Raw genomic sequence first — 22,888 nt, 5'->3', positions numbered from 1 at the left:
AACACATCAGTTCCATCCTTCATCTGCAAGTACTTTGCTCAGGCCTGACTTCGTTTTGTATCTTGGTCCTCGATGCTTTTTTGGCAGTTTGCTCCAGACTTACTGGCAAGGGCTAAAAGGTTTCTATTTAGCTGGTGTCAGCTGAGCATCTGTGCCGGCAAGAACTGGAGTGGGGGTGATCCCGACTGCCTTTCAAAGGCGCATTTCTTTCTGGGAGCTGCCACAATAATTTTAAGTCTAAGCGTGTTTGGGTAGCGGGGTGACTCCCTCCGGAGGGGTGCCCCGGTGCAGCACTGGATGCGGGGAGGGATTCCTGATCAGCGGAGGGAAAAGGAGCTGGGAACGCTCCCTAACCTGTGACCCTGATAACAAAAGGCAGGGAGAGCGTCTAGACCTCCAGTCTGACGGGGAGTGAAGGGAGCATTGTGCTCCAGCACACTGGGGCTGCTCAGACAAGGCGGGCACAGAGGCGCTGCGGGGCAGGAGCAGCGAGGCAGCCCCAGCTGCAGCCCCAGCATCGCCCCGAAACGCTGCCGGGGGAGGGGGCTCGCACAGCCCACCCTTCCTCCCCAGCACAGCCTTTGCAGGGTAGCTTCCACTTCCCAGCGCAGCTGGAACCCGGGGAGGTGAAGGAGCCCGTCAGATTTCCAGCCCCGGGTTTCCCTTTGCCTCCGTGTATTTTACACATACCATCCTCACACTCCTGAACACCGTGATCCTGCAATTCCAGCTCCGTACAGACTGCCAACAGGAAAGAGTGAAAAAAAAATATGCTTCCTTCCACAGAACCTTTATTCTCTGCTTTCCCTGTCTGGCTCAGTTAAAAGGAGACAAACCGAGATGTTCACTCTCTGCCAAGCCTAGAGGTCAGCTCAACATTCAGAAAAAGCTGAAGTCCCAGCTTTAACACGTATTTGTTGTGTGATCCTGATCAAACCCCTTGGCTTCTCAGTGTTGAGGTCCCCACATATAAAAATACAAATACCCTAAATAAATGCTGGAGCTAATGGCCGGTTACTGCCAGGGAACCGCACGAAGAGAAAACAAAAGACCTATTAAAAGCCCTCGTTGGTCTCTGCCAGAAAGAAAACACTATTACCCAGTACTTAAAAAGATGCATTAAAGGAGAGAGAGCATCCGGGGGGGTTAAGGACACCCCTGGCAGAGCAGTGAGGGGAAGCACTCCCGGCCAGCCGCCCCTAAGTGCCCTCAGGATACGGTTTTGGGGTGACCGCAGGCCCTGGCCATGCCCTGACCATGTCAGCCCAGGCAGCAGGAGCAGCAGCTCCCCAAGCACACCCAGCACACAGTGGGTCCGCACGCAAACCTGGGAACCCACAGATCAGAACTTTGGGCAAAACAAAACCCTTTAGTTTCACTATTCCTGAAGGAAAGGTAAATAAATACCTGGAAGATGTGCTCCAGCCCAGCTATACAGCTAAGAAACCACCATGACCCATGGTGGCACTGGTGTGGTGCCACCCTGGGCATCAGAGACACTCACTGGCCCAGTGGCACCGCACCACATGGGACCTGCAACCCTGGGCACAGCCAGCAGCCACCTCAGGGAATGCCCCCATCCTTCTGCCAGCTCCAGGCTGGACCTCTCAAGTTACAGCCTGAGACCAAGCAAAACCAGACCCAGCAGCTGAGATAGTTCAAACACCTATTAAATCCCCACCTCCTTGTGATGAGAGGTGAAATTTCAACAGCTGATGGCAAATGCAGTGAATTCAGAGCAAGTGAGGAGTTTTACTGTCCTGGTGGCCACGTGATGCCAATCCTTCACCAGCACACCTTACCACATCCATACCTTACACAACAAAAAGGTGAAGGACGAGGACTTTCTTCTTCCCCTTGCCTCTGTTGCTTCCTACCCCCTCTCCAAAACATCACCAGTCCTGTGGCAATGCCTTCCTCAGGTGCTCCAGGTCCCTGGGACCACTGAGGCACCAACAGAACCGGGAGCTGTGGCAGGGCCCTGCGTGGTGGCACCGGGGTGAGATGCTACACACCTGCAGCCTCAGCAGGGTCCAGCCAGGACTTCCTCACAGCTTGGCACCTGCCATGGCAGCAGCTCATCTCCTGACAACTGCCTGGGATTTATTTTTGGTGCACATGCACGGGGAGACTGAGAGATCCCACACTGGGATTTTATCAGCAGTGTGCAGCTATGGAAACAAACGCATTTAAGACTAATATAACAAAATGCCCAAACCCACAACAATAAAATAAAGAATGGTGCACACTGGCTTTTTCACAGAGCATCTCAGTGAATGCAGAGCATGACCCAGCTTCTCTCAGAATTCACCCAAACCTCTAAGAAATCATGTGTTTTCACGTACTTACATGTTTAGCTATGTAAATTTTGCTTGGTGAAAACCCTCCACCCTGCCCTCTGATTTTAGAGTTCAAGGAATGCATCTCCTCCTAAACAAGATGAATAGCCATTTGTTGAGGGCATTCCCTCCTCCCCCTCTGTACCCATGTCCAAGCCAGCCTCCGTGAGAAGCAGGAGAGCTGACACAAAACCCAGCAGAAACTGCAGCACCTCTTTTTTTACTCCCCATGGAGGGGACACAGTGTTGCCTGACCATGCTCCAGTGCACAGATCTGGGCAGAGGCTGCAGCTCGGCCGAACTGTTCCCTCTCAGCAGGCAAGAGAGGGATCCACAAGTCATGTACAGGAATCCAACAGCCTGACATCCACACCGCAGACACCCAGGAGTTACCAGGGAGATGGTGGAATACCTTAAAAACCCAGGAAAAAAAGCCCAGTGAAAGCCAAACCTCCCTTGAGGGAGGTAGTGCCGCTCCCTGCCCAGGTTTGGTGTTTTGACCCACCATGTGCAGGGCTTTAGACCAGGTGGCACAGGGATGGGCACGGCCATCTCCCCCTGGGGTTCTGGCTCTGCAAGCAGCACCAGGACGCTCCGGGAGGATGCGGGTGGTGGAGGTGGCGATGTCTGGGAATGCCGGCCCAGGCTGGAGCTGCAGACAAGGACCCAGACAACAAAGGCGAGGCAAAAAGCCGTCTGATAGAGGCAGCCCCGTCTGGCAGGCCGGGCTTTCAGAAGCCCGGGCATGCACTGATGTCTGCAAGCGCAGCTCTTCGCTGGGCACACAATGAACCCCGCAGCAAGATCACCGAAGTGTCCTGCAGCACACTCCAAATAGTATCCATCTGGTAAGATGAAAAAAACCCGAAGAGCACAGGAGTGCAGCAAAGGAGCAAACAACTGGAGACTGCAGGGAATGACTCTACAACAAACAAAAATTATACTTAATTTTCTGTTATTTATATTCTAAGAAAACCGCATGTTTTCACTTGCATCTCTGCCTCCCTCCCCGAGGCACAAACACACACAAAATGGGAAGACCAGGGAAAGCAGGAAGAGCAGCACAGCTCGAACACATCCCTGCTCACACGCTTTCCCAAATCACAGCACAAGAAAACGGGTGCGAGTTTTACAGCCGTGGAGAGACAGCCAAACACCTCTTGCTGGAGTGAAAACGCCCCGAGCAGCTGCCCTGAGCACGGGGACACCAGGGCTCCCTCTGCCCGCCTTATCCGCTGGGATCTTAAGGCATTAATATCAAATAAATGTAAACAAACCATTGCCTGCTGCAGGACAGTTTCTCTATGGGCTGGTGTGAGTGTCCCAGCTCCAGGGCTGATCCCAGCCTCGGGCTCCCGCGGTTCCCTGCCTGATGTCTGCACCACGATAACGCTGCCGGGGGACCAGTGGTGTCTTACAGCTTTTTTGCATAGGCAAGGACTATCCTGCTGTGCAACCAAATTGTGCCACCAGGCTCGAAATAAAAGAACTTAAATAATTCCTTTTTTTCCCTCTTATTTTAGATCATGACTTTTACTAATTGATGCTTGATAAAAGCCTAATGAATGATTTGTAGGCATTATAAGCACGTTAAGGATCTGAGTGTGGTTATAAGCCAAGGTCATAAGCTCTATTGACTTCACAGGCTCTATAGCAATTGATTTGCCATTTATTAAAATCATTTATTTACCCCTTGTTAACATTTTATTTAGCTGGTTCTTCCCCAGCAGGCTTGCAACACCACAGTTGAGCAAAGACACCTTACTTTTGAGGTACTGTCATGAACTCAATTCTAAACTGAGAGACAGACCCACGAACATTATAACAGTGTCTTTTTAAAGGCTCTTTCATGAACAGGTTCAGCTCAAATCCAGGAGCCTGGTTTAGCAAGGCTTCCAACACCTGGTTTTGTCTGTGAGCATCTCTGGCCACACTCAGCAGAAGTCCCACATCCCATGACTTAAAAAGGTTCAGAATGTCAACTACTTTCATAAAATAGAGTGAAAGTCTCTTTCCTCAATGTAATGCTGCTCATCAGTTTGCCAGAGTAGCAGCACATGGAAGAGAGCTGGTGCTTAAAAGGACACTCAGCTTTTGAACATGTTTCTACATTGAACAGCAGAAGAAAAAAAATCCCATCCAGGATTACCAAAGTGCAGCCAGATATGGATAGACAAAAAATAGAAAGTTTGCACAGTCAGCCTCTGAAGACACCACTGCATCCCCTCTGCACCAGAAGAGCAGGTACCTGCTGCTCTCGGGGCCAGGCAATGTCCCACCCGTTCCGTGGAGCAGTAACCGGGGTGTTTACGGTACAGCAGCTGCAATCATGCAATCAGCCTTCGTAATTAGATCTTGGCAACTCTTGAAATACTTCACTTACCCAGGTTACCTGGAAAGGTGCGACCTAAACATTCAGTGCCTGGAGACATTTGAAAGAAAAACAGAAAGGATCCGTCAGTGATGGGAGCCACCTCCGAGCGGCTGCACACACACCCCAGCTCCCCTCCTGGGAACTCGTCCTGGCACAGCTCCCCTGTGGCCAGCAGACACCTGCTCCCACGCCTACCACCTCCGCAGGGCCAGCAGTACCAGGGGTGCCACCGCTCCTGGTTAGTGACCCCACGTGCTTTTCCCACACCAGACACTGTCTGTCGAGGTCCTGTTCCTCTCTCCCCTGCTTCCCCAGGACTGCTCTCCTGATCATGCCTGATGGCAATGCCAAAGCTCTACAGAGGTTTGTGAAGCTTCTGGGATCACTCAGCCCACCCCAGAGACCTCCCTGCCACATCCAGCAGTGCCAGACTGCCTATCCATGGCCCTGGGCAGCACTCTGCTCTTCAAGGCACTGGTGGACTATTTATCACATTCTGTCTCCTCTGCAATCACACAGAGCTGAGCCCCACATGCTGCTGAGTGTGGTGAAAGCTCAGGGTCTCCTGACACCCCGTGCCCAGAGCGAGGGCAGTGGCTGTGGAGTACCGAAGAGGAAGAGCCACAGCAAAATCTTGCACAACACCCCAGGAGCAATGCCCAGCAGATGTATTTTCAAGTGAGGAGAACAAAGCAGCAAAAAGTTTGCAATAAAAGACAACTCCTGACTTCTCCCTCACCCATCAGTGTGTGACTACCTGCAACACTGAAGGGATTATGGGACATGGATCCTCCCCAGGGCCTGGCAAGCTGAGACACTGTGGGCTGGGTGGGAGCTCTGCATCCCGCAGGAGGTTCGCCAGAGAAACGCGTGTACGCAGGACTCTTTTATGAAGCCTATAAGAACTGTCTGTCACTGATAATGGTTAATTGGTACTAATTAGTACAGTCTGATCGGAAGGAGTCCTACTGGCCTATAAAAGTGGCCTTTAACCTGAGAGCAAGGGAGGCTGTTGCTGCCAGACATGCCACGCTGGGGCCACGGACACACCGCCCGCTCCTCACACAGCTCCTGCCTCTCCAGCAAGAGAGCAGGCTGGGAGGCTCAAGGGAATGTATCAGCACATCACTGCTCTCAAATAAAGCTTTAAAAAGTTACTTCCCATGTACCTGGGAGGACAGAGATAAGCAACTTTTTCATCCCAGGAAAAGATTTAGGATCAGAGAGTTGCTGTAAATTACTGCAGCAGGGGTCGCAGGCTGGGCTCACCGATGTGAAGGTCAGGCTGATTTAGATGCTTCACATGCAGCTGTTCAAAAGTGGCCCTGCAAACACGAGGTGTCACCTGAATGCACATGGGCAGCCAAGAGCCTCCAGGCCCATGTGCACCACCATCACCACCCCGCTGGAATGGGCACCGCCGACACTGAGCGTGACAGGAAAGGAAAGAAAGGAATTCTGCCGAGCCAAACACCGACGTGTGGCAACAAGCTTGGACCTCCTCCTCCTGCTCAGCCAGCTCACTGCACAGAGCCTGGAAAGGGGTGGGAGGCTGGAAAGGAGTAAAAGGCCAAAAGAAGACTGGAGGCCAAAAAGGGTGGGAGTCCCAAAAGTAAAATGTAGAGTCTGAGAAAAAGTGGATTCCAAAATGGTTTGGGAGACCCAGAAGGGTGGGAGTCCAAAGGAAATTTAAGGGTTGAGAAGAAGAGACCCTATGTATGCAGCTGGCTGGATCAGGATCAGCTTTTCTCTGGCTAAATTTCCAAAAGGGTAGAAAGCAATGTCTCTCCCCTCCCTGCTCCACAGCCCAGGTGATGCAGCGTGACACCCTGTGCACATGTGAGCACATTATCCCCATCATGTCTCATCCAAGATGTTTGACCATGGTCTGGGATATGTGGGAGAAGCCAGCCTGAACCCTCTGAAATCAGGCAAGATTTTGGGACGTTTCTTCTCCCCTCCCTCTTAGCACGCCTGTCTCTCCCATCCTCACATCTGCCCTTTAGGTTCAGCCATGCATTTGCCAACTTTTTAAATGCAAATGGGCATTGGCACATAAAGTCGGTGCTTTAAACCTGACCAGAGCCACCCTCAGCTCTCCTCCCTCCCTCCTTATATGCATAAACTTTTTTTATGCAATCAGCAGCAGGGAAGAGATCCAGGGAGCGGCTGAGCCGTGCCTGGAGCCCTTCTGCAGCCGCAGTGCTGCCAGACAGCTCCATGGGAAGGGTGGCTCAGGCTCCTCTGCCTACCAGCAGCAGCATGGAACCAGTAATTACCCTGGCTGGACCAACACCTGCTCGTGGTTTTGCCTTACACTGTTTGTGCAACCCAACAGGCTGCCAACAAAGCAGGGATGTACTTCGCCTAAACAGGTGAAAACATGAAACAGGGAACGGAGCTGCCGTGTTGGTCCCACAACGCCTCTGAGCAACACATGCTGGAAAATCACTGCTGCTTCAGCCTGCAAGGCTGCAAAGCAGAGACAAGCATGGCATGCACCAAAAAGGCAAGTCTTTGCTGGGAAAGGAGGGAAAAGGCTGCCTGTCTGCAGAGCCCAGCTCCTGGATCCAGCCCCCCTCTGGTGCAGGGCACATGGATGTTCTTTGCTGGGCTGCAACACCAGCACCAAAAAAAGCCTGGCTTGATGGGAGAGTCCCTCTAAACAAAGCATCCCACGCAGGACAGCAGGGAGGACGTAACAGCCCTCACCCACCCAGGGCTGCCTGAAGGGCAGAGCTGCTCCCAAAAATGCCCTGTGCCAGTTTAGAGCAGAAGTGCCCATTCCCATGCCAGGGATCCAACCCCCACACTCACGGAGCCGGAGTGGCGTGGGAAGGGCAGCGTGAAGATCGTGGGTGACCAAGGACAAAGACCCCAAAGGAGCACCTGGGCCAGCCTCAGTCTCTGTTGCCTTTCTGCAGGGCAGGAAAGGCAGGATCAGCTCCAAGCCCACCAGGTCACACCCAAGATATGCTCTCCCCCCGCAGGCAGATGGGATTTGTTGTAGATGATTTGTCCTGGAATAAAAACACCAGCCCCACCTCTTGCAGCATATTTACTGAAGCCACTAAACATTAAACAGAGGCAAAAAGTGTATCCCAGCAACATCTGGAATTTATCCCTTCTTCCTTCTGCAAAAAAAAAAAAAAAAAATCACACTCTATTCTTTTAGAGAAAGAAAAGTGATTATATAGAATTATAATGCTGGAAGAAGATAGAGAAGAGCAGAGATTTTCTTTGAAACGCTGTTTAGACAACTAAAAAGGGATAGTTTCAAAGAAGCAGCAAATACTATCTCAGCTTTTTCCACCCTGTCTCACACTGCCAGGCCTTCCTGCCATGCCTTGGCTAAGAGACTCCAAGGAAAGCAACAGATTTTTTTCATCCTTGCAGGACCTTTAGTAGGCTAGAAAGGAAACCATCTCTCAGGCCTAACTGGTTGAAGATAGACCAAATAAAAAAATTATTCCTTCAATTCCTGCCAACAGGATTCGAAGGCGCCTTGATTTCTATTAAGAAAACCTGCTTTGGGATGAGCTTTCCAAAAGAGGATGTGTCAGTCTTTACCCAGGAGAGCCAATACTCTGTCTCTCCAGAGAGGAACGGAAAGGCTTTAAATATTAAAACAGGAAAAACCATCGGGATTAATATGAGGATGCAAGGTCAAAATGTGATATCCTCCACTTCCTCAGGCTCCTGATCCCAGAACGGCTGGACAACGACCCCACAGCATCACCTGTGCCCGGATGCAGCTGAGGAAGCCTGGGTTCAGAGGGAAACCCTTCCCAGCCTTCCCAAGGGGGGAGTGAAGCAGTCGCTCTCACGCCAAGCCCACAGAAGTGCCTCCAGCTACTAAATTACCCAACGACTTAAACGAACTGCATTGATCTGGCTGCAAAACAAAGCTGCAGCTCTTGGCACGTGCCCAGTTAGGAGGGTACAGCTGCATTTTTCACCTGCAAGCAGTTACAACCACGGTCAGAGATGCCCCTTCCCCTGACACGGGGCGGTTGAGGGGAGAGACCGAAGGGCAAACACCGGTGAGAGCGAATCACTGCTCCAGACACCTCTCAGACACAGCAGAGCCTCAGCAAATGACAGGTATGGCCAGTTTTGCAATCGAGGGCAAGGCTGTTCCTAGAACACGTCCCATTACTTGGGCTCCTCAACCCCCATCTCCTCGGCTGCACGTGGACTGGACGCAGGATTTCGCCAGGACATTAAACTCAGAATCTGTAAAATCACTGTGCAAAAACCCAATTATACCTATTTTCGTAACAGCCAATTTAAGCTTGTATTTAGGTCCCCTCACATACCCCTACGTTACATAAAGCATTTCTTCCACTTGAAATGTTGCTTTCTAAAGGCCATTTTGCTTAATTTAATGGATGCTTTATGTGGTCTGCAAATCTCTAGAAACGCAACCAAGGAAGACACATGGCTGCAAGATACGGCGTGATCCCTTCCCGAGCACACAGCAAGAACAGGAGAGGATGAAAGGCATCTCCAAACCCATGAACCTGCTGTGACTGGAGTGCACTTGTGCTCTGAAGAGCAGCAAAACCCCACGGTCAAGTCAAAAGAGGAATTCCTGAACATCTGCACACACTGTTAACCCACTCCAGACCGGCCAGCATTCCGCAGGCTGCACAGCAGGAGGGATCCTTCCCTCATTCCACAACCACCAGCTGAACTGAGCCCACTCGGGCATGCTTCCCTCAGATTTTAAAGAGCTGCTTTCTGCACTTCAAGTAAATAAATGCAGTCATCTCTTTTTCCTTCTCTTTAAAAGAGCTGCACTAATAAAAAGCTCATAGTGAAATCTATTAAATTGAGTCTGTCCATTACGTTTATTGTTCCTTACAATTCAGGCCTGGATGGCAACTCAGTGGAGGTTGAGAAGTGTATTTATCAAGAAAACCCATGAGAACGATGAGGATTAAAAGCTATCACCAGGAGAGAATGTGTTTGTAACTCTGCAGTTTGTTCTGCACCTCGCACAGGACCCCCATTACAGACCTCTGCCCCCTCTCCTGGTTTTTGAGCCCATCTCTGGCACATCAGCTGACAGGACAGCCAGCACCTGCATTCCCAGAAAAAGCTGAGGAAGGTGCAGTGTCTATATACTGCTATGACTAAGTCACACTAGAGAAACATAAACCCTGATTGCATTACACACCAGTGATCAGTATCATTAAGTGTTACACACCTTGTGTGTGTCTGAGCAGTTGGAGAGGGAAATGCTGAATTCGTAAACACATCTTCCTGTTGAAGGAAAGTCCCATTACAGTAATGTAAGTGTAACAACAAAAATTACATTCCTGCTTATTACACGGGAAATAATTGCAATTTAAGATAATTTTCCCAGAATTGTGTGAAGCAAGTGCCCATCAATCATGTTGTTTCTTCAGTGTCCTAAAGAGAGCACCTAGCAGGACAAGGTACTTTCAGAGCTCAGTGCTTAACAGCCTAATCTGTGTATGCTGTTCTGAGGTATTGAAGCCAAGAGACCACCCTTGGTAAGTGGAATAATGGTGGAAATAATGAAAACAACACAGAAAGAGCAAGACTTGCTCCTCCAAGAAAGCAGCTGAGACATCTGTCCTCAGTGAAGCCAAGCCCTGGCAGCCAAGCCAGCGCAGGGGACACCGACAACCACTGACTCTCATTGCACAAATACCTGTGAAGAGCACAAGGAAACCCAGCCTGGTTTCAGGCTTGGAACAGGCACCAAGGACAAGCCCAACCCTGGGTCATTCCAGCTGCTGAGCTGTGGGTTTCACCCTGTGAAGGGCTCCAAGAGTCAGCCCCACGTACCCTCAGCACCGTGGGAAACAGCACAGGAGGGTGTGGGAGGCGCGGGGCTCTGCTCTGCTTTGGGGGGATCTTTTGTTTTCGTAAGAAATAACGACATTAATCATAACATTAAACAGAAACCACTAAGGGGGAGAATTTCCAAGCTTGCTCAGCAGAGCCCAGCCCGCAGGGGAGCTGCCAGCCAGCAGCCAAAGCCGGCAAATTCCCTGGGACTCGTCCTCGGCAGCCAAAGCCGCGGAGGGAAGAGGCGACGAGGAGATTCAGGACTGTTGTAGGACTCAGGCTTGGAAATGTGTGTCTGAACGCTCAGCGGTTAGATGTCTCTTGGGAATTCATCCAAATGGCACTGCTTCTCTCCCACTTGCCCTGCAGGTAAATCTCGCATGTGGCTTACACAATCTGTTGACTTAAGTAAAGCAAGGGCAGGAGAAGAAAGCTGCTCAGACATCAGGAGAGACTCATCAGTCCTTTGGGCAAAAGTCTGGGTCACTTCCCTGTCCGCAGAGAACTCAGGGTGTCAGCCAGGCCTCGTCTCCCTCCATGGGAGCACGTGCAGCGAGGGCGCAGCCGAACACAGTGCTCAAAACATCAGTGGAAGGACAACAACGATGTGTTGCCAAATTCTTACATATTTTTGGCCAGTGCTGATGCTTAAATTCAGTTTACAGAAATTGGAGTCCGTGAGCTCTGTGTTCTACTCAAGTCCTCTGAAGTCAAACTGAGCAGTGACTGTACAAGGTCTCCCAGGGCTCGGGGAGACGAGGCCATGGCCACTTCCAAACCTCATCATGAGTAACACTCATCCATCCTGCAGACATGGGAGGTTTCTAACCCACTGTGAGACCACTCCATGCTCTGCAAGGCCAAGATCTTGTTGGACACACATATCTCAGGTGCAAAAGCAGCTGCAGTGTGCAAGGCTGACAAGCAGGCAGGCTCTGGCAGTCAGGGGTCCAGAGGGAGCCCACCAGAGACCCTCAACCATAGGCCTCTGGAGTGCTTCTTGCCCTGCTGTTTCCTACTGCTGGTCTCAAACTCTCTCCTTCTCACAACCAACTCCAGCCCTGGGCCCGGCTCCTCCACTCCTGAGCAGGGCAGGAGCAAATGGCTTCCCCCAAAGCAAAAGCCTAAAACCTGAACGGAGCAATTGTGACACAGCTGCAGCCAGGGCTGTTTTGTTACCAGAGTTACAAAGGGAAAATTAGTTCTCACAATTACTGAAAAGGGACAGGAGCAGAGAAATGCCACCTTGTAAAATGCTGGTCATCTGCCCTCAAGATTTTAAACCGCTGAAGATGCATTTGGATGGAAAACTGACCACCTGACCACCACTGTGAGATGTCACACAGCCGTTCTGCCTGGTGTGCCAATGACAAATCCTACCCTCATCATCAACACAAGCGAAGTGTAAGGCCAAATTCTGTGTGTAAAGCTTACAGCAACAGCAGAGATGGACTTTGCCACTACAAATATCCCCAGTGCAAGTTCCTGATCCCTGTCTGAATCTCAAGGAAGGCAGAAGAGCTGTGAGGATGGCGAGCTCCTCAGGAAGCAGGCTAGACACTCAATCCATCTCTCGTATCAGACCTGCGTTAACATTTAAACAGGACCTGCTGTTGTGATCTTTAGCAAGGAGCAGATGTGGTTTTGAGTAATGGTGAGCGTTACTTAACCGGTTATAGTCACTAATGTAATTGACACCTATTCCATCATCCTTAATACACCCACTTCTTTCTCCGATACCATAAATAGATTAGAAAAGTTTCTGCAGATGGCCATGACCCCATTTGTTTGTGCACTTAGCCATGTATGAATCACTCTTGGCTTGTAGCAGCACTCTGGAATTACTGAAAGATAACTAGTCGGCACAGACACCAATAAATGAATCATGCTTTCCACAAGACCAAACCTTTGGGCTTTTACAGACTCCAATTACAAAGTAAGAAGAAAAGAACAAAGAAATTACTCAGTCTATTTGCACAAAGTCATGCAGAGTTGATTCACAGTTTTAAAGAATTATTACTGACAATCATTTGTAGGAGGTTAGAGTAACAAACCAGCTACTTTACATATTGGACAGAATGAAGAGATGGAAAAAAATCCCCAAGCCATGTCTTGCACATATTCTTTGAAAAGTAGCCTTGATTTTTGTGCCAGTGACTTTTTTCATCCTTGGTACGCTCCAGGCCTGGGGGTTAATCAGTTTTCATTCGCCAAGGCTAAATTTTGCTTTGCTGGGTTGTTTGGGCCAAGTTTGCAAATGTGGGAAATCCTGTTGCACCTGCTCAAAAGCACGAACCATCACAGGCACAATCCCTCAGCTCAGCAGGCATCAGCAGGGTCTTGTGAATGGTTCAGAGAACTGCCATGTGCAAAAGCACTTGCCTTTCTAACTGCACATTTTTGAATGTATACTGCAAGTGAAAAATTACCCAGTTTGAGGCATTTTATTAAAGAGATGTGTGAGACTGAATACACCAAGCACAAATGTGTGAACCACTTGAAAGCACCGTGGACATCCACCAACACTGACAACTTGTGAGGCAAGTTTCCAAAGATGTGCAAGGTGTCTTTACGTAACACCACAGTCTGGGACACGCTAACACACACAGCAAAAAACACACCCTCTTCTAAATGGAGCATTAACCTAGTCCTGTGTCAGTGAGAAATGGGAAGTCTGACTACCTGGAGAAAAAGGGGACACTGATGGATGACAACCTTAGCACTGTTACCTCGCTGTATGCAGTGAAAAAGCGGCATTTAGTTAAAAAAAATCTAAAAGTGAAGGTGGACTTGATGCCAACCTGAGCCTGAACACAGACAGTGCCCTGGCTGTACCATCTCTGAGTGGGATGGATGACTGACATGTCTCAGGGCCACATGCTCCAAATCAACACCTTCTACCAGAGAGATCCAAAAACAGGGATAACGCCCCACTGAGCACAGTCACTGACAATTTGGGAGGGATGCAAGTTAAATGTACCCACAGCACTATTTATCTAAAGCCTACCAGTACCCTTTGCATGTACTGAAGACCCAACTTCCTGGGCGAATTTACCTTGCAAATGAAATGTGTGCCCTGTTTTACACACCTGCTGCACAAGCAGAGAGCTGCCAGCCTGGTACAGCTCAGAGCCACAGCTCAGGAGAGGCCAAAACCAGCACCAGAAGAGCTGCCACACAGCTCCAAACTGATCTGGGAAAACCTGCTTATTGGTTCTCGTGCTTGAGGCTACTGATTTCCAATGAGAGGTATAAACCCCTCCACCGTTTGGATTCAAGATGCTATGCAAAAGTTAAATTAAAACCTTAATAAACATTCCCAATTCTTACCCCTCTCCTTACCACATAAATTAATGCAACAAGCGCTCTTGTATAAGAACACGCAGGCAACAACAACCTTCTCCATCCAACAACAGTTAGATATACCTGAGAAGGTGCTGGAGGATAGAAAGAAAGGAGAAAGGTTCCCAGTAGGGTTGTCTTTAGAAAACTTGAGTCACTAGAGCCAAGGTTTCAGGTGCAATGCAAGACTAAAAGGATGCATGTGCTAAACAGTAGTGTGTCCTTCAGAAGGAAAAAAGAAAGCTAAATCAGGAACCTGCAGTATTAGGTGGATGCTTGGATAAACACTGTTCAACACACCACAGCAGAAATGCTAATGCAAGTTTAGTTTTCACACCGGAGAGATTTCAAAAGATTTGCAAAGCTTTGATAATATTTAACATCTTTACTAATTTCCTTTTTGGTGCAATCATAAATTTACCATGGTAGCCAAAAGATCTGGGATGAACTACAAGTTCTAGCTGGCTCCAAAGCCAACAAGAATAATGTGTGCTGTTACTATTTTCTCTCAAAACATACCTCTGCAAAACTGACTCAAAATGAGAAAAGAAATTGTGAAACTGTCATTACAAAGAAGCATTTAAAATGAAGATCAAAGTACTGCCTTAGAAGCTGTATTCCTTGCCAAATCATCAAAGCTCTCTTTACTCTCAATAGCTCCCCAAATCCTCTGATTTGAATGATAAATTCTTACAGCTGAAATTTATCTGCTTTAAAAAAAACCAAAAAAACAATCAAAAAAGCCCAAACCCCAAAACTCCTTTCTCTGGTTACCAACTACTTCATTAACCAGTTCATTTGGAGCCACTTTCCTGTATTACTAAATTCAGTTTCACGGATGTGTTTATGGCTGTGTGCACACACAGGGAGAACCCTGAGACCTCCTCAAGTATTAAAACTTGTCAGCCCTTGGTGGTGTGTGTGTGCAGGGTCTCTCCAGCTCTCAGCACTGAGCGTCCAGGTTCCAGGTGCTGGCACTCAGGGACCTGGAACCTGAGCTCCCATGCTCAGCGCCGGGATCATCCTTGCCCCACTCCACTACACCCCACACTCACCCATCACTCCTGGAGGAGCTCCCAGACTACTACTGCATTCCCTGCAGCAAGGAAGCAGCAACACAACAGCCACTGATCAGTTCTGAAAGATGGAGATGAGACCCTGCTGCCACAGAATTCCTCCCTGATCCTCCCTGTGCCGGACTCAGCCGTGACGTTCGCAGACGGAGCAGGTCTGTGATGCATTTCTTCACCTGGGACCTGCCTGAGTGACCTACCTTCTGCCAAAATAGTTATAAAATAATCACCCAGCAATTCAGCCACACAGACAGGAAGAACACTGCATAAAAACATCCTCGTCGACATCAATGATTCCTGTGCTTTATGGACGTCTGGGAGCGCGCTCATGGCGTGAACCAAGTTTCCACTTAATTGCAGCGAAGTGGCCCTTGTACCTCTCCTCATGAGCTCTCCAGCCAGGCTTCATCACTTTGATGAAACCCGCCAGAAGTAGATGCATAGTGTATCAGAGAACGGGAGGGATCTGATAAGACAAACCACACACCAGTACGGGATCTCCCTCCAGGAAGCAAACTGGTTGGCAGTTTTCACATGAGACACCACTGCAAATAAATGACCTTTTTTTTCACTAATTAGGCTTAGCAAATTCTGATGGCTGCTGCTACCTGAATGAAACAACACAGACAGACATGACTGTAGAATGAGTTACTCAGGAAAGGAGCTGGGTTGTAATTACCCTCTATTAGTGACACCACGTAGTTTGGTACTTCCCTTGGAAAGGTCTCCTCATGTCTCTCCACTTATAATTTAAGTTTACAAATTCATTCTAAAACTGGATTTATCAAACCACCAACTTCAGCCTGGGAAATCGAAAATTATTAGTATATTTGGTGAGCAACAGCAAATAAAAGTAAGAGCACATGTTTGCAGGTGCTCTTCTCTCCATTCGCAAAGGAAGCAGTGGTAGCAGCTAATGCAATAGCCCAAAAATTTAGAAGTGATCCCAGACCCCACCTTGGCAATTCCTGGCTTTAAGGAAAAGAATATGGTTGCTGTTCCTCACACACCCTTCAGTGTTGGTCCTCTCACAATCAGGATCTGAAAACACACTATTAAACAAATGAAGGCAAACATTCAGGGGGTAGGGGATGCCTCCGTGGCAGAAGGTAACAGGACTTACTACAGCAAACACTCTCCTCTGAAAACACCCTGACAATGACTGAAAAGGAAGAATGAACCATATCTTGCCTCCACTTTGCATTATAAATGATCACCTCCAATTATACAGGATCACCTCTGGTGCCATGTGCCGGTCCCGCTGTGCAGCATGGCACAATCCAGGTGTTCACCCACAGGAAAAAAACAAAGTTTGACTATTTTCCCTGCATTTCTTCCTCTGTGTCTTTTCATTCTCCCATTCAACATCCATTACAAAACACGAAGATTAAAACCACTACCTGAGGGCACAAAATAAACTGTAATTTTAATGAAGACCCCTGTGCTGTCCAGGCTGAGGGAATCAGGCCTTTCCTTGGGTATGAAACACAGGACCTGTGGGGCTGGGACTGCAGAGTGTCTGGGTCTCCTGGGATGGCCAAGGGCACACACAGACACCTCTTGGGCCACCACAAGCAAAAGCCACCCGTGCTCTGCTCCTCCAGGATCATACCTTGGGATGCTGATCTCAGCAAAAAGCAGAGCTTGTCACAGACACACAGCCAGAGGCAGACACAGGGAACTCCCCGTTTTGGCTGAGGTCAAACCGAGATGCCACAAACTGAACATCCTCTGTGCAAGCACTTTCGGGCTTGCTGAAACACTGGGAGCAGCTCTGGCTTTCCTCCACGAGGAAAACTTTGGGGGGGAATAAAGAAGCACATGGTTCTTACCCACTCTGCCCTGGAATAGGCCGTAACTGTCGATGACAGAGTGTCAGAAAAGCAGTGTGAAAGTGGAAAGGAGACGTGATCCCTGGTTGAGCCATATGCACTTGGTTTGTTATTAAACCAAAGAATGTGAAAACTAGAAGTCTTGGCTTGGACAGGAACCCACTCCCACGGTTCGCTCAGCCCAGCCAGACACGGCGCTGCAGTTGGGACTCGACTCCTGGGAGATGCCGACGCCTCCCAAAAATCCCAAACGCCTCAGATAACGTTCCTGCACGACCAAAGTGTCTGCATGAGCGAAGCCTCTGCCGAGAGCCACCCAGCCGGGAGAGAGCTGCCCTCACACCTCCCACAGGGATGCCCAGGTGCCCGCGGGATCCCCGCCTTGGCACCCGCACCCTCCAGGAGCCGTGCCCGCGGGGTGGCCGGAGCGGGCAGGTGCCGGTGCCCGCTGGGGAGGCAGGCACGGCGCCTCGCTCCGCTCCTCGCGCCAAATAATTAGTTATTTACAGCCTCTTCCGCCACACCGGTCACCCCTGACCTCCTTCACCCAGCCGAGGCGATTAGAGCCCACTGCCGCAGACGTCTGGCTGGCTTAGCACCGCCCGGCATATTGGCACTCCAGCCCGGCGGCGGGCGAGACTCGCACCCCCGCCCCCAAAAAGCCCTTTTATAATCCTAATCTGGGAGCGCCACACACAGAAACCAGCTGCTTCCTCCACCGCAGCGCCGCAGCCACCATACGGAATAAAGCCTGCGAGGAAAAGGGTTTTGGGCATCGGTTGGACAGTTAACCTATTTAGATGGTTATAAATCAGAGGAGTTTGCATGTTCCTCCACGTGCCGCTCTCCTGAATCGTTCCTGCCTGGTAACTGAAAATTTTGGCTGAAAAATTAAGGAGCATCTGGTGGTAGCTGCTCTGAGGTTCCCTCAAAGTCTTATCAGAAAGATACACAAAATCGAGTGACTGGAGGAGGAAAAACGCTGTAGAATGAATTTTTCTCAGGGGAGGCTCATCTCTGCCCTTTCCACTGGAGCCAGGTGGAGGAAGCGATCAGGTAACAACCCTGCAGTGCCACCAAAGCTCTCCTGTAGCACAGAGGTGAGCGAACGCTGCCCGCCATCAGCAGGAAATAAATAATAATACTGGTGATAAGAAACCTACACCAACATGAAATAAGGAAGGGCAGCAGTAAGGGAGCTCAGTCCAAGGCTCCAAGGCTCAGTCCAAGGAGCTAATGGGAACTCAGCACCTGAGTATCAGGACCTCAGAGCTGACAGAGGGCAGGGGACAAGTCAGGGAAGGACCACGGGAGCATCAGGCACGAGGCTCCCATAATACCTATCCAAATTCAGGCAAGGTTTCCCCCGGTGTAATTCAGTGTCCCCAGTCTCTCACACCCCCCATCCATAAGCAGCACCTGCCTCTTACCAAGCCTATCATATGCTGAAAAAAATGGGGGAAAAAATTATAAACTATGCTATTTCTAAAAAGTCAAGGAGTGAAATTAAAAGCCTGAGTTGTTCCAACAAAACCTCATGCCAAGAGTTAGACTGGAATAGAAGCTTTTTCTTCAAAAGACATTACACATTTTAATTCACAACTTTTATTATAACCATGAGCCTTGATCAGACACAAAGTAAAGTCTCTCATCCTTGGGATTCTGTGGGACACAGTTTATGTTCAGCAACTGGCTGACACAAAAAAGAACTGTATCTTCATTATTTATACACTGCTATTGGTATGCACATCTAGCCCGGCCTGTTAAAGTCAGGGAAGAATAATGGTCTATTCAGTACCGGTAGTGTTAATAAAATCAGGCAAATCCAGCTTAGTTTTGTCTGAACACGAATGAGATTAAATCAAGATTAAAAGTGCATTCAGTACAAAGCGTATGGTTTATGCTAAAATTCAGAATGAACACATTTTAGTACCTGGTATACAAATGTCTGCAGACCTTCTCCGGGACTCAAGACACCTGAATTAAACAACGATGAAACTGGAGAAGGAGAAGGCAGAGACACTGGACAAAAGCCATCCAAAATACCAAGGGACAGATGCTCTGCAGCCCCGCTGGAGGTAACGGGGTAGATCCTGTGCTAGCAGAAACAGGCACAGCTCAGCTGGCGCTCCCTGCACGCACCGAGCGCCAGCCTGCCCCGTCGCAGTGCCAGGAATATATGCAAAATCCGGACTCTTTCCCAAGTTTTCCTTTTGGGCCATTTTGCATTAGTCTGCGCAGGGTTTGGATTTCACGGCACTGAACAAGGTGCTAAGCAGGGTACAATCCTGACAACCCGCCCGGTCTGGGATGCCTTGAAAACCTTCCCTTTACAGAAAATACCATTTGCTCAAAACTGCCAAAGAGCCCAACTCATTCCTCTCCCCTCAGCAGTAATATTCCTTCTCTCTCACCTCCGTGCACTTCATTTCCAAGAGGGAAAGAGCACATAGAGAAGTGGTGGATATTTAGGTCAGGCACTGCCCTCACTGCTACTCTGCGAGGGTTGAAAAATATTAATGAAAAAACCCAAATCGCCCTTCGGAACAAAAAGCCCCGAGGGGCTGGAGACGGGGGGAACAGGTTCCCAAATACAAACCCTACTCGGGCGTCCGGACCGCGGTGTCCCCCCGGTACCGAGGCGAGGGTGATTGACACGGGGGTAGCGCAGACCCCCGGACAAAGAGCGGGGGCCCCCCAGCATCACCCCCGCAGGAGGGGAAGGTGCGGGGCAGAGGCACCAGGGCATCGCGGGCAAGGGGCGAGACGCGGGTGGTGATGGAGCCGCGATGGGGAAGAGCGGCGATCTCAGCCCCGGTGCCGGCGGGGAGCGGCCGGGGGAGGCTGATCCCCGGGCAGCTCCGCCAGCCCGGCCCGCGCCGTGTCACACCCGCAGCGACATCCCAGCTGCAACAGATGAGAGACCGGGGCTCGCTCGGAGGGGGGAGGAAAACCACTCCTGGAAAGCGCATCGCAGCCAAGGGTCCCGGGCGCCGCCGGGAGCCCCCGCGGGAACTTCCCCGCCCGCGGCGGGGCCGCCGGGCACTCCCGCACCCCGGGCACCTCCCGCACCCTCCCCGGGAGCAGCAGGACGAGTACTTACTGATCTCCATGCTCTGGAACAAAGACCTTTTGCAGTTGCATGTGCAGGACACATTGGGCTGAATAGCTACGGCCGTGCTGTTCAGCCCCATGAAGTTATACATTTAAACACACACAAAAAAAAAAAAAAAAAAGAAAAAAAAAAAAAGAAAAAAAAAAAAAAGGAAGGCGACGGCGACACAAAGAACTTCCCGGCCGCCGAGCGCTCCCCGGGCAGCACCACATAAAGCCGGGGCTCCTCCTCGGCGCGGGGGGGCGGAGGGAGGGAAATGCAGCTGCGACCAGAAATTGGAAATAAAAAACCCGGCGCGGCGCAGCGCCTCCGGCAGCGGCTCCGCTCGGCCCCGCGGCTGCTCCGCGCCCCTCCGGCCCGGGAAGCGGCAGCGCTGGGCCCGGCCGCGGCAGCCCCGCACTTTTGTGGGGCGCGGCGCGGTGGGAGCGCGGTGGGAGCGCGGCCCGCCCGCTCCCGCTCCGCTCCGCTCCCGCCCCCCGCGCTCATTCACGGCCACGGGGACGCGGCCGCGCCGCCGCCGCCGCGGGCGGGACCGTGACGTCAGCGCCAGACGGGGACTGCTCTTCCCTTCCCTTCCCTTCCCTTCCCTTCCCTTCCCTTCCCTTCCCTTCCCTTCCCTTCCCTTCCCTTCCCTTCCCTTCCCTTCCCTTCCCCGCGCCGCCGCCGGGACCGGAGCTGGGGGAGCGCCCGTGCGGCCCCCCCGGGACGCGCCCAGGCGGGGCGGCGGCAGCACCGGCGGACCCCCGGAACCACAGAGCGGGTCAGGCTGGACGGAACCACCGTAGGTCAGCTGGTGATCCACCTCCCTGCTCAAGGAGGGTCATCCCAGAGCACAGGGCACAGGATTGTGTCCAGGCGGCTCTGGAATATCTCCAGTGAGGGAGACTCCACACCCTCCCTGGGCAATCTGTTCTGTGCTCGTTCACCTGCACAGGAACAAAGTTCTTCTTCATGTTCTGGTGGAAATTCCTGGCCATCAGTTTTGTAGCCTCTTGTCCTATTGCTCAGCACCACCGAGCAGAGCCTGGTCCATCTTCTTGGCACCCTCCCTTTAGATACTTACAGACATTGATGAGGTCCCCTCTCAGTCATCCCTTCTGGAGGCTGAACGGGCCCAGCTCTCTCAGCTTTTCCTCATAAGAGATGCTCCAGTCATAGTCATGCACCCACCCACCCACCCACAGTGGATCTTTAAAGTACGACCTGCACTGAGCCCACCCAGGTGGGTCCAGTGGCACCCCCAGCTCCCAGCCTCCACCAGAACCTGGCAGAGATTTTGTAGATCAGCTCCAAAAGCACCTGGATTTGTGTATCCTGCTGGGAAACCACCCGAAAGTCAGGCTCACCCCGCAACACCCACCCAGCTGTGGGGACCCCCTTCAGCCCCGGCCCCACAGCACCAAGCCACAGGGCTTCAGCCTCACTTCACACAGCCAGTCCCCAGTGCAGCATTTCAGACAGAAAAATGGGAAAGATTGGAAAAGAAATGTGGGGGATAAACCTCTAAGGGCCAGTCTGGCCATGGCTGAGCTCAGTGAAAATTCTACCATTAGCTGCCATGGTAGTGCCAGTGATGCTGCTCAGAGCTCAGGAACTATTCCAGACACATTCCCACTTTTGTTTCAAACCACACACTGTAAAATGGAGTGACCCCATTCACTGCAAGACAGGTAAAAGTAAAAAACATCAACTCTTCCCTGAGGGCTCAGTGTGCCAAGCTTTAGTCAAGACAGATTTTTTTTTTTCCTGGGAAATAAACCTGTGGAAACAAAGGTTTATAATGAAAATGCTGAAACAAGCTTAACTACAGTGGTGCGAAGAGCTGCTATAATACTTGGTGAATTCTGTTACTGGGAGATAAAGGCAGCTTCAGTTATCTTCTAAGAAAGCACATTTTCCCATAACTGTTGATAGCTCTGATTTAGGATTTGGGAGTATCTGAGGAGTCCCCATCTGGGCCTGTGCACCCCAGAGATGCTGCTGGGAAGGTGCATCGAGGTGGGCATGGGCGACCGACCTGCAGAAATCCTATTCCAACATAGCTGAAGCAATCACAGGAGATGGAGGGTTTCAAAATTTGGGTCAGAGACAGTGGCACTCACTGGTAAGGTTTAACCTTTATTTCCCTCCCCAGAAAAGGAATTTATTTCTACATGACTACTACAAACTAATGTTAAATACCCACCTGTACTTCTGCAGCCCCCATTCAGTCCTCTGAAAATGCCTGGAGAGAAAGAACAAGGAATTGCCAGGTTGTTTAATCTTTTACTCTTTGTCACTCGACAGATGGTAACTCCCAGCAATTACTAATCCAAAGGAAACACGGAAGAAGGTCGTGTGGCTTGGATAGAAACAAGCTTTGAGAAATTTGCACTTCCCAGCACTGGGCAGACATGAATTATCCAACAAGTGCCATTCCCAAAGGCAGGAGGAGCTACTGGGGTGGCACCAGAGGTGGGGGTTGGTGTGCAGGGAGATTAGGGACAATTACCTGAAAAAAAATCTGTGCTAGAACTGGAGATAAAGCATTTCCAGTCCTATTTTATATTTTGTTCCCTGCCTCAGTTTCCTCATCAGTAACACAGGAGGGGTAATCCTGATTCCTTCAGGTTATTTCTGGGGGCTCAATTTATTTTGTGGCACTCAGATTTTTAGAAATGCCTTCTGAAAATGTGAAGAAACATTACCCCTGCTACAGGGGCATGGGCCTGGGGCAGGTGGGAGCCTACCAGACCCAGAAAGGCCATCAAGAAAGTTAAAGCCAGGCACACACACAGTCAAAACTCTGAAGACAAATTCCAGTTCAGATAGGCTTTATCAATCAATCCACTTTTATTATTATTTATCTGGAAATATATCTTTATATTATGTTTAAAACACTTGGCAGTTGAATATTAGCGATGCTTTTTCAAAGGACCTTGCTTGACTGGCCAGAAAAAGTGGCTGGAAGCTTATCTGAGCCTACCAGCTTGCAACTACCATCCTTTGCA

The 22,888-nt window shown here is 50.3% G+C and overlaps 1 protein-coding gene across 3 annotated transcripts in view; it reads right to left on the bottom strand.

Moving 5' to 3' along the window:
• Positions 1–20,332, bottom strand: part of PMEPA1 (prostate transmembrane protein, androgen induced 1) — a 39,468-nt gene extending 19,136 nt beyond the window's left edge. The window contains exons 1-2 of one of the 3 annotated variants that reach the window (XM_048321782.1): positions 19,887–20,332; positions 4,723–4,761 (exon numbers count right to left, since the gene is read on the bottom strand). In XM_048321782.1, coding sequence (XP_048177739.1) covers positions 4,723–4,761; positions 19,887–19,989 — 142 coding nt within the window. In that variant the 5' untranslated portion in view covers positions 19,990–20,332. The remainder of the gene's footprint in view (positions 1–4,722; positions 4,762–19,886) is intronic. The other 2 variants (XM_048321783.1, XM_048321784.1) reach the window with 2 other exon arrangements.
• Positions 20,333–22,888: the final 2,556 nt, after the last annotated feature.

Source organism: Corvus hawaiiensis, chromosome 17, assembly GCF_020740725.1.
Source record: "Corvus hawaiiensis isolate bCorHaw1 chromosome 17, bCorHaw1.pri.cur, whole genome shotgun sequence".
In the NCBI taxonomy this organism is placed as follows: Eukaryota; Metazoa; Chordata; class Aves; order Passeriformes; family Corvidae; genus Corvus; species Corvus hawaiiensis.
Note: the sequence above shows the minus strand (reverse complement) of the source record. Positions and strands in the feature narration are given on the sequence as shown.